The sequence below is a fragment of the Seriola dumerili genome, unplaced genomic scaffold (assembly GCF_002260705.1).
Source record: "Seriola dumerili isolate Sdu_G_001 unplaced genomic scaffold, Sdu_1.0 BDQW01000167.1, whole genome shotgun sequence".
NCBI lineage: Eukaryota > Metazoa > Chordata > Actinopteri > Carangiformes > Carangidae > Seriola > Seriola dumerili.
Genome location: NW_019174422.1, coordinates 2,724,936 through 2,736,980, shown reverse-complemented (window position 1 = coordinate 2,736,980; position 12,045 = coordinate 2,724,936). Strand labels below are relative to the sequence as shown.

Here is a 12,045-nt window from a genome sequence, read left to right as displayed (position 1 = left end):
GCTCATGTGCCGGCATAAAGCAGTTGTTATTCTGATATTTTTTGGCAGTTTGAAAACAGCTTTTTGGTGCATTAGAGCACCATTCACTCTGGCAAAAGGGAATGACTCATGTTCACATTCATTAGATGCAAGCAGATACGTTCAGCTGAATGTTGACCAAAAAATTAATGTGTTCAATGAACAACGCTCATTCGGAGCAGGGGTTTTCAAAGTGTGGAAACATCTTTTTAAAACATTATCATCTTCTTTATCTTTACTTTTTAAACATCTTTTGAACAAAATTCCAAATCATATATTTTCCCTGCCTTTTTGTGCAATTTTATCATTCAGTCTGACTTTATTTGTACAGTACTTTTCATACATACAATGTAACACAAAGTGCTTTATAGAATAGAAGAAATGAAATGAAAGGAACCCCCCACCCCATCCATTCTCTCTCGCACACAAAGCATGCGCGCGCGCACACACACACAGCGCTACGGGATAGAAAACAACTAAAACTTAAAACAATAACAGGAATTGGGTCAAATAACTATCGAAGTAAGAGAAGTAACAGCACAAATCACAACATCAAAAATATTTTATATTGGTCCTGTATGAGGAGAAGTGTGAATAAATCTTTCTAATGTTCATAACAATTTAAATGACAAAATAAAAGAATTTCATCAAGACAAATTGCTGTATGTCTAAAAGTCCAGTTACTAATGTTTCAAATGTAGCTTTTTATAGTTTGAATGCAAAAGAAGCATGTAAAATTGATTGTACAGAAATTTGAACATAAATGCATTAATCTACGTACTATGTGTTAATGTTTTGATCCATGATTTAGAAGGTCTGATGTAACAAGCATCTTCATATCCACAGAGACACACCTGGAGAGGTTCTTGGAGGATCTTGGGATGGTGCAGCACTTGACAGAGAAGCTGTCCCTGAGTAAAATACTTCAGATTGATGAGAAGACCATTACTGACGTAACTGCCAAGTGTCAATCAGATCTTCCATGGTATTTTCTGAAGAAGCTAATGATGGTTAATGTGACAGCCAGGAATGTGAAGTGTACATCAGAATGTGAATCTGACTGTGATGCTGCATCAGAGATTACAGAGTTCAATTTTGATAATCTGCTTGACAGTCCAAACTCAGGTGACATGCTGAACCCCCTTGACATCATCACTGCTCTCTTTCTGTGTTCTGATGCTTTTGTACAGCAGGAGATGGCACTCAAAATGTCTATGTGTCAGTTTTCTGTGCCGCTGCTGCTCCCTAATTGTGACACACAACAGTGCACACTCATGCTTTGGGCCTTGAGAGACATTGTTAAAGAGTACAGACCTCAGTCACTTTCACAATCCAAGGGTTTTATTGAAGACAGAATTGTTCTCTCTGAACTTCCAATGATATCCTTTGTGAGACTGGGGGAATGCTCCTTGTCCAAGTCAGAGATTCTCAATAAGCTTCTGAGCAATTCTCAGCAGTACCATGACACCTTTGTTCACCACGATATGGAGTGTGGCGACAGTCCAAGAAGAATATCTGATGGACTGACTGAAATTACTTGGAACCTTCCTTGTGGAAACAAAAACATTGATATTTTCAGTGAGCCAGTAGCTGTAGCTAACCTTCGTGGGGACATTACTTCATTTGAAACACAGTTTTCTTTTTTGTGTCAGACATCTGCTGCAGTTTTTGTCTTCTTTGACAATTTGGACACTGACTGCAAGTTGCTTACTAACCAACACCACAAGGCACAGATCTTCTTGGTGGGTAACCATCAAAGCAAGACCTTCAATTTAAATTCTCTAAAAAAAGTTGCAATTAAGTGGGGCTTGACCAACAACAACATCCTTATTAAGACTAAGCAGACAAATGATGCAGACTTTATCAAAACTTTGAGGAAAACTGTCAGCAATGTAGTAGAGAACTCAAAGATGAAGATGTGCATAGAGCAGATGGCTGACATTGCCCATGAACTGGGAATCTTGATTGATGAAGACTGTCCAGAGTGCCAGACTGCCAAGAAAAATGCAGATGCCATCACTGCAGAAATTCAAGACACCCTTAAATACAAAGAAGAGCAGCTCCCCCTGCAAGGCCAAATATGGAAAGAACTGACAAGTTTAGAGAAGGAAGAATTTCGGCTTCGAAATGTTGGGTCTGAAGAAATCGAAACTTACAGAACTGGTCTTCAAGTACAGAAAAGATTACTTCGAGACAGACAAAACTCTTATAACATATCAATTGCAATGGCATGCTTCATCAATGCGATATCGAGCCCAGGGACAGAGAGATGTTATTTCCTGAAATGGATGCGAATGAATCTTGACAACCTGTCTCGAGAAAGACTATCGGACCTCAGGGAACAGTACAGAGAAAAATCCAAGAATTCTGAGAACAAAGATGAGCTTAAAGAGATTGACAGAGAACTTTCCAACAGCTCACTGGGGACTGAACACTTCTTCCGTGAAATGGGTCAGATCTATGAAGCTTCAGTTTCCCTTCCAGAAACAGACCCATCACATCAACTGTTGCAACATCTGCCCAAACTCTGTGCAGGATTGCTGCTGGATGGATTTCCCCTTGAGCTTGTAGATGGAGATGCCTCCAACATACCTCTCAGATGGGTGAGTGATGTTCTCTCTCAGCTCCATGACTTGGTGTCTCCCAAGAACAAGATACTGGTAGTCACAGTTCTTGGAGTTCAGAGCACAGGAAAGTCCACTCTTCTTAACACCATGTTTGGAGTGCAGTTTGCAGTCAGCAGTGGTCGATGCACTCGAGGTGCTTTTATGTTGCTCATCAGAATCAATGACGATGTCAAAAAAGTGCTCAACTGTGACTTCATGATGATCATTGACACTGAGGGCTTAAAGTCACCAGAGCTTGCGCAACTGGATGACAGCCATGAGCATGACAATGAGCTTGCAACACTTGTCGTGGGGCTGAGTGATATCACCATCATCAATATTGCAATGGAGAATTCAACAGAAATGAAGGACATCCTGCAAATAGTTGTGCACGCTTTTCTCAGGATGAAAGAGGTGGGCAAAAAGCCTAAATGTCAGTTTGTTCATCAGAATATATCAGATGTTTCAGCCAATGAGAAGAACTTAAGAGACAGGAAACTGCTCTTGCAACAGTTAAATGAGATGACACAGGCAGCTGCCAAAATGGAAAAGAAAGAGGAGAACAAGAGCTTCACGGATGTGATGGAGTACAGTCCAGATACTGGGAACTGGTACATTCCTGGACTCTGGAAAGGAAACCCACCAATGGCATCGGTCAATGCAGGGTACAGCGAAGCTGTATATGAGCTCAAGAAAAACATCATCCATCTACTGGGAAATTGTGAGTCATCTGCTAATGATATCTTGGAGATTAAAGAGTGGATGTCAAGCCTGTGGACTGCAGTAAAGCATGAAAACTTCATCTTCAGCTTCAGAAACAGTCTGGTGGCTGATGCATACATGAGGCTGTGCACAGAATTCAACAAATGGGAATGGGAATTCAAAATACACATGTTCACATGGGTTACAAATGCTGAAACAAGAATTGCACATTTCAGTACAGGAGTTGTAAAATCTGATATAGCTGACATGAAAGATCTCATCATGTGTTTGAAAAGTGAAGCCTCCACAGTGCTGTCAAAGTGGGAGACAGAGCTTCTTGAAAATCTGGCACAGTACTTCAAGCAAAAAGAGGGTCATGTCTATCTAGTAGAAGGATACAAAGAGGACTTTGCAAACAGTGCAAAGAGCCTTCGACGAGAAATGGAGAACTCTGTGTTTCATCAGCTCACTGCAGCAGCAGAAATCAAACAGGGAATGAGAGAACTTGATATAATCAAGGAAAATCACACAAAAGAAATTGAAAAGGCAGTGTGCGCACTGATTGATCAATGTCGGAAGAAGAATGTCCAGATGAGAGATCAAGAGCTGGAAAAGGAATTTAATAAGATGTGGAATGAAACAGTAAAGAAACTGTCTTTTTCTGAACAAAAGGCAACAGATGTCTTCACCAATGTATCCTACTACCTGAGATTAAATCTGTCACACAAAGGAAGTCATGCATCTGAATTGTTGAGTAAAAAAAGCCTGAAAGATTGTGGGAAAATGCCTTTCAAATATAAAGATGATGGATTAGGGAAGTCAGGTGAGTTTTTCATGATTGAAAATCACGTAATGTCTGTACAAAACACAGCTGACACCATCATAGATGCTTGTGAAGATTTTGTGACTCAAAAAATGGAAAGAAAAAATAATTACCATGACACCTACATACAGGAGATGCTACACATGATTGATGAGAGGCTGCAAAACAATCAGGATGTAAAGACAGGCATTGAGTTCGAAGTTTCTCTAAAACAACACATCTGTGGAGTTGCAGCCAGAGTATTTCAGAAAATGCACGAAGATTTCCTACATGTGAATGATCCTTACAGATGTCTGAGTCAAAACAAAGGGAAGTTTTGTGCTGATTTTAAAGATGTGTTTCATAAACGAGACCAGTGCCATACGAAGGCAGAAGAATTCACCAGCCAATGCTTGAAGCCTGCAGTCGAGGACTTCATCAACCGTTCCCTAGGTCCTGATATCATTGATGAGATGCTGACACAACAACAGTTCAGCACAAGAATATCCTTCCAGTATTCAGTTTTACTGGATTTGCTTTCAAAGGATAATTTTGAAAAGTATTTGAGCTACATTGACTCATATAAGAAATATGTAAAGAAGTGGATATTTGACCAGATAGTGACTCACTTCTCAAAGGATTCGAAGACATTCAAGTGTGAGGATCAGCATCTTCAGTCAAGTATCAGGAGCATAAATGATGCTATCAACAAGGCAAAAATGAAAAAGAGTGGTAACTTGAAGACATTTATTGAAGATATCTGCAAAGAACTTGGAGATAAACTGGTCATTTCCCAGGATGCTCTTGGTGCTTTCATGATTCTGAATAAAGCCAATGAAAAACAGTTTGCTTACTGCTTAACAGAGAGTGTGAATGAGATGGGACAAGCTCTTAGAGAAGAGTTCAAAAAATCAAACATCCAGATAAAACTGAAGCATCTCCATGTGAAGCCCCAGAATGAGTTTTTCACCAAACTGATTGGATGTTGTAAACGGTGTCCGTTCTGTTCAGTGCCCTGTGAGGCGGGAGGGAAAGCCCATACTGAGCACTGGGCTTCACTGCATTGGCCAGAGGGTCTGGGTGAATACAAGTTTCACCGGACAAGAAAACTTGTCATTGACATATGCACATCGTCTGTGACCAGTGACACCAATTTTCGCTGTAATGCTACAAACAAGGAATGGCACCCCTACAAGCGATACAGAGATATTTTCCCAGACTGGAAAATTCCTCCAGATGTAAGCCTTCAGGCATCAGACTACTGGAAATATGTCATTGCAAGATTTACCGAGCAGTTTGCCATGAAATGTAATGCAAATCCTGCTGATATTCCTGAAACTTGGAAAAAAATCACACGTAAGCAGGCAGAGGAGAGTCTCAGAGAGTCATTTTACATCAAGTGAGAGACTACACGCTGTGTGGTTTCAGAGGTGCACATTCTCCTCATTACATTGATTAATTCACTATCCTTTCACACATATTTTTTATCTTTCTTGTTAATTAGACATACAAAAATCACAAACTGTAACTGTATACAAGAGAGATACTGATACCACTGTTAACTCTAATGGGGGAATATAAAATTTAAGACAAACACTGTAGTTAGTGCTCATCTTCATCTGAGATTGATGTCATGTGTTAAATAAAAATAATCAGCTTTAACTCTATTCTAATGTTGATGAGCTCAGTTTTAAATGCTTTTTGATTCTCTGAGTCAATGTACATGTGAGGAGTACATGTAACAAACATACCAAGAAACATATCAAATTAAACTAAACTTTGTCTTTTTCTTTTAGTTTTTGTGATGTATTAGATATTAAGATATTGACGTGTATCATTTTATATCTTAAAAGATCAGTTTGTTTTGTGGAGTATCTGATGCAAAATATTTATATTTCCAGTGTTGTAAAATGTAATTAAGTCTGTTTAACATATGGTCATTACAAGAGTGTTTTATTTTTCTTTTCTTTGTCTTTTAATGAGCGTGTGATTGTCTTACTTAGAATTCAGAATCTATTGGTTTTATTTCATTTAAGTATCTGGTGCCAAATATTTGCACATCCACAGGAATTAAAATATCATCATTTTATATTGGTGTTCTCAACATATTAGATATAGATATATAGACGTATTAGATTAGATATTAAATATTTACGTGTATCATTTTATATATTTTATGAGATCAGTTTGTTTTGTGAAGTATCTAATGCAAAATATTTACATTTCCAGTGTCTTTAACTCTATTCTGATGTTGATGAGTTCGGTTTTAAACTTCATTATAATGCCACTGAAAAGATGTACTCAGACAATCAAAGCAACAAAGTGTCAGAAAAAAATGAAATATGATGTGCCATCTTTTATTTTTTTGATATTAAAATATGTAGATGTATTATTTTATCTCTTTCAAAAGATCACTCAGTTTGTTTTGTTGTCTTTTCTTTTCCTGAAGTATCTGATGCTAAATATTCATCCAAGTGTCTGGTGCCAAATATTTACACTACTAATGGAATTAAAAGATTCATTCAATCCATTCTGTATTGTCAACATGTACACATTACTGACTTGTTCACTGAGTCAATAAAGCTACAAAATCAGCAGTCTGGTTATGAATGTGTTTCATTTTTGATTAAGAGATAATAGATAATCAAAGTGTTAGAAAACCTTTTTCTTTTTGTCAAATTAAACATGATATTTAATCTTTTACAGTATAACCCAGTACAGTTCAACAGCACCACAAATTACAGCCTCCACAATGATCATGAAATCAAAACATCTCTCTCAAACAGATCGAATAAAAACATAACATTATAATCCTGAGGGGAGGATTTATTGCAGGCCTGTTTTATACTGAATTAGTTTTATCAGGTATGTGACCAATAGTGTCTTTTGCTATTGTTAATATCAACAAAGCAGTGACATGGAAACTGAATAATGAGGATAGGATGATTAAATGAAATATTGAACTATTAATGAGCAAATAAGCATGTTCCTGATCAGCTAATCAACTCACCAAGACTTTGCAGTATATAAAGACCAGCCCTTCACGCTTCACCAGATTGTCTGTTTACCCATGTGGTCTACTCTCATCATCATATCCCGTCTCACCCGTCATTCCTGGTCCAGTGAACCTCTCAGCTGCCTGTACACCTCTCCAGGCCATTCAACCAAACCCTGAAGGAAACATTCAAAGAACCGACAATGAACAACGTATTCGAAACTATGAATCTGTCTCTGTCTAAATACTATTGCTTGGTCCAAATCCTTCACTCAAACTTAACACTGACCCTTCATTTAGAATACGTTTGAGTTCCGTTTTAATCTCTTAACATAAAAAAAAGAAGAAAAAAAAAAACATTTAATGGGGGCACACGGATCACATTGATGTCATTGTCCTTTTGACTTGGTCAGACAGTTAAGTTTTGTTTTCCTGGAGCACCATGTACTCTTTCAGGGAAATGAAACTGAAAGTGACTTAATGCAGCAGTATAAAAGGAGAAATCTGAAGGTTTACTTTGTCATTTGCAGGAGGGTGCGGTACTTGATGTTCAGGCTAAATTCCTAACCTATTACAACATATTGCACATACAGTCGATCGAAACTCCTGGATAAAAGAATGATGCTGTTTTGCCATGGAAAAATCTGTCTTACAAAAGGTAGGTCTTGGTAGGTTGTATTGCTTCTACTTCATAAAAAGATTCTCTGATCACATTTCAGGGCTTCCACCTGTAAAGTGTTCTGTTAAAATGAACTGGTGGTTAAAATGCACTTGTATCAAGGACGCATGAATCAGCAAAGCTTTTCCTTTGTTTTCATCTGGTTACAGTTATATTTTGGGGGAATTTTGGGCTGTTTTTTGATTTCCTAAACTTACAGTATTAGCTTGTTTCCTATTACTTTTAGAGAGAAGCAGATGAAATAATCTGGACCAGGTGTGAGATGACTGAGAGTTTACCCACAATGGAAAACTCAGAGGAGGAGGAGGTAAACAAAACAATGGATAATCAAGAATACTAAAAGTAATAAAACGACATGCCATATTGCATATTGTCTTATCAATTATGAATATTTCTTACATTAAAGATGCTTAATTTTCTCTATTATCATTATAAGGAGTTCTATGATGCACCGGATGACTGGCTTGAGCTTCATTGTGAGGAAGGAGTCTCTGCTGCAACACCACAGTCTGACTGTATGTATGACTAAAGAAAGTGTTGAAGTGCAGCCTTAAGCAATCTGTTGTTTAGCATGAATAAATAAATACCAGTGTTCAAGTGTTAAAAAAATGTACATATTGTCATGAGTAAAATCCTGTTGTAATGTGGAGATAGTGACATGTGCATCTCTTCTCTTACAGCAGATGTTCCACCACCACCAGAGGTAACAGTTCTCTATTCAGGCAGTGACACTGTTTCTCTTGGCCTGACACCCACTGATTCCTCTGTTGAGTATAAACTTCATATAGATTACTCCTGTGAGACACAGAAAGACACTGTGATCCGTGTAGACTCCAGTGCTGTAGATGTTGAAGGACTGAATCCTGGGACTGAGTATACTTTCAGCATCACAAGAATAGCAGAAAATGGAAATCGAAGCAAAGCAGCCTCTGTTTCTGTCTTTACAGGTAAATCTAAAATAATGTCATGCAGCTCATATTCAAAATTAAATTGCTTATAAATGCTGAAGTATATGTACTTCTTACACTGATGTATGCTCTTAGTTTGTTATACAGGTTTGTGTACAACTTGTACTGTGCTTATTGTAACTTTGTTGTTTATCACACCTGCTATGTTTGGCAGTTATAGCAATTTAAAATGTTACCACATACGGACAGAAATTGAACTTCCATTATTGAATGAAACTTTTTTTTTTTTTTATTATTCTCACAGAACCTGTTCCTCCTGCGAGCATAACAGTTTATAATGTTAGCAACGAGTCACTGTCTCTGCAGTGGGACACTCCTGCTGGTGAACTGGAGACCTACATTGTGACTTGTTGCATGGAGGGAGAAATCGTGCAAGAGTTGACAACTGAAGCAAACAGTGTTACCTTCAGCAGCCTGAGGCCAGGGGTGTGTTACTCCCTCCATGTTTCTGCACAAATGAAGAACAAAAGAATAAGCAAGCCAATTGTAACATCTGCCCGCACAAGTAAGTATAATAAATACGTTAATATGAGAAAAAAAATATGACAATCTTTCAAATAAAATCACAAAAATTATCAAGTTAAGAGACATAGCCTATACTAACTGATACCCTGACTCTGCGAAGGAAAAAACAAGAAAAGGAAGAAGAAAAAAAGGGAGCACTAAAACAGATGAAAGCAAATTCTGTTACTTTGACCTCAGCTATTTCCTAGGGCCTCCTGACCTCTCAGCAAGACACAGCTCTCAAAGCGGTAAAACTACACCATCTCCTGTCCAAAATAGGTACGAACAGCAGGACCACAATAATTCCCCAGTATTAAGTTCCTGCCATAGACTGTATAAAAGGGTCCTGCAGCACTGTAGGCCGCAACTTCAGGACTACAGCCTCAGGAACCTAGTTTTTTGAGACAGCGCCACCCAGTGAATAAGATGGCCACAAAACTGCCCATAAAGGTTTATTCCACCCAAATACTACTTTCTGTCCTGCAATTCAGCTGGGTTGTTAAGAGAACCTCAACCACTAGAGATAACATGTTATTGATACTTGACTTTCTCTGACTCTTCAATATTCAAACTTCAGATTGCAAAGTAGGTCACAGCACTACCTACCAACTGAATGGTCTCTCTTCTTTCCTCAATTCCATGTCAATCTCGACTAAATTCCCCCATTTCACTGAAATAGGAAACAGACAAAATAATCACTGCTGGGTTAACAGAAACGTTGCTAACACTTAAACACTCATTAAATAACATTACTATTTCTTATTTGAGATATTAACTAATACTAGTAAGTAGTTGATCAAAAAAAGTTATGATACTGTCTAAAAAAACAATACATTCTCTACTCTTACTTCTATTATTGATTTAGTTCATCCCTTCATACAGGCTATACATGGCAGAATCTAACAGGTGGTAGCACATGGTGTAGGCCTGCAGACTAGGCCGACATAATAACTGACTATTGAAAATGCCAATTATCTACTCCAACATTACAAAAGCCGACTGAAAATGAAGAGATTAGCTGATAGCAGGTATTGTGTACAGTATTGCTGGAATGTAATATATGGTAAACAGGCAGTCAGCAAAGATTAAGTAAAATTATTTAAACTTGTCATATGTCAACACCTAGTTGGGCTTGCCAAAATTGTGCTATGGGTTCATTAAACATATAAATAAATAGGCAAACAGTTTTTTTTGCAGCAAGCTTACATAAGATAACTGATGGATTTTTTCAGTGCCTTTATGATTATGATAGCTACTCACATTCAGCTATCTAATGTTTACTTTGCTGCCCAGGTCAAGACACCACAGTTGTTTTTAACATGAATCATGTAAAACTCGATTTACGTGAAGTACTCACACTATGACTGTTGTGCATCTTGTTAGAGAAATGCGGTCCTGTCATCCAATTCATTAGGTGGCAGTGTTACGAAAAATTACAGTCCTTGAAATGCAGTCCTGCGACGACAGTTACATGTTGTATCATCTTAATGTTTAGCCATGCAAGAACCACTGCAGTTCACTTGTCCATTCCATCAGTGCACTTCTTTGGTCCAGACTGAAAAATAGGACTATCATGACATTTTGTACAGATATTAATGTCCCTCCCTGCTACTTTCTGTAATGTCAGAAAGTAGCAGGACGTCTTTCTGACATCAGATGGGTGATACACTTTGATTGAAGACAAAAAACACCTTGACATAAAAACCCATGACTAGAATGTTGGTATCTTATGTCAAGATGGCATTGGCATGAAACAGCTGAACTGTTGTTACCCATCATCAGCTCAGTCATCATTAGTATTTTAACAGTTTGGTGGCTTGAGAATTTTAGAGAAACAATTTGCCTCCCCAAATGCTTCATTGTATTTTTCAGATATCATTTTGCTCTTGTCTATATTGAACAAATTATTCAGACATTCAGTGTAGGATGGGAAAAGTATGTGAAGTGACAAAACCTAGCAAATCCATACTGGTCCTCAACCACCAAACATACACTGTACAAACCAGCCTACCAATATACAAAGCTGCAAACAACAGTGGGTCTTAACATTATACTTGCTGACATAGAAACACTGAAACAGCCAATGTAGTAGTACTATAGTGGAAATTGGAAATTGTTAGCATAATTAAATCTCAACCATTAAATGCACTTCACAAACCAGCCCCAAGCTACAAGCTACAAACACACCACTGTCAACAACATGCTTTAACAATCAACTCAACAAAGACACTGATTACTGAACCCCCCTCACACTAGACATATTTCCTTTATGAAAGCTTACTGGCATACTGGAATTTTAAGGCCAGTGACACAAATAGACTATGTAATATAATAAACTATGTTTCCTGTCCCACATATGGTCACTGTACTAATCTAAAGCTAGGGCTGCTCGATTATGGCAAAAATCATAATCACAATTATTGTGATCAATATTGAGATCACACTTATTAAACATGATTTCTCATTGACTTTGGAAAAAAACAGAAAATAAGGAAAAAAATGATTTACCTAATTTCTCACTAATTTAAGAACACATCCAGATCAATCAGCTGAATAATGGTCAGTTTTTATCATTAACCCATGTTCGTATAATGTAGTTAACTCTGTTAACTCTGGCTCCAGGCTGCAGGATTCAAAACACACCTAACGCAACGACAGAAGAGCTGCGAGCTAGTCGTAGGAAACTGTTCATTTCTCCGTCTGTATGGGGCGAACTTCCACCGGATGTGTCCAGAGGTCGTTTAGTTCTCTCCATTGTCACTAAGAGCAGG

The 12,045-nt window shown here is 37.8% G+C and overlaps 2 protein-coding genes across 2 annotated transcripts in view; both read left to right on the top strand.

Moving 5' to 3' along the window:
- Positions 1-864: 864 nt before the first annotated feature.
- Positions 865-6,277, top strand: LOC111226916 (up-regulator of cell proliferation-like; the record flags this gene model as incomplete). Its single annotated transcript, XM_022752224.1, has 1 exon — positions 865-6,277. A coding segment is annotated over one exon (4,667 nt), but the record flags the coding sequence as incomplete, so codon positions are not given.
- Positions 6,278-7,661: 1,384 nt separating this feature from the next.
- LOC111226915 (interferon-induced very large GTPase 1-like) overlaps positions 7,662-12,045 on the top strand; it is a 9,867-nt gene continuing 5,483 nt past the window's right edge. The window contains 6 exon segments of the mRNA XM_022752223.1: positions 7,662-7,781; positions 8,029-8,109; positions 8,239-8,317; positions 8,483-8,749; positions 9,015-9,275; positions 9,502-9,553. Of these exon segments, the coding sequence (XP_022607944.1) occupies positions 7,758-7,781; positions 8,029-8,109; positions 8,239-8,317; positions 8,483-8,749; positions 9,015-9,275; positions 9,502-9,553 (764 nt within the window). The 5' untranslated portion in view covers positions 7,662-7,757.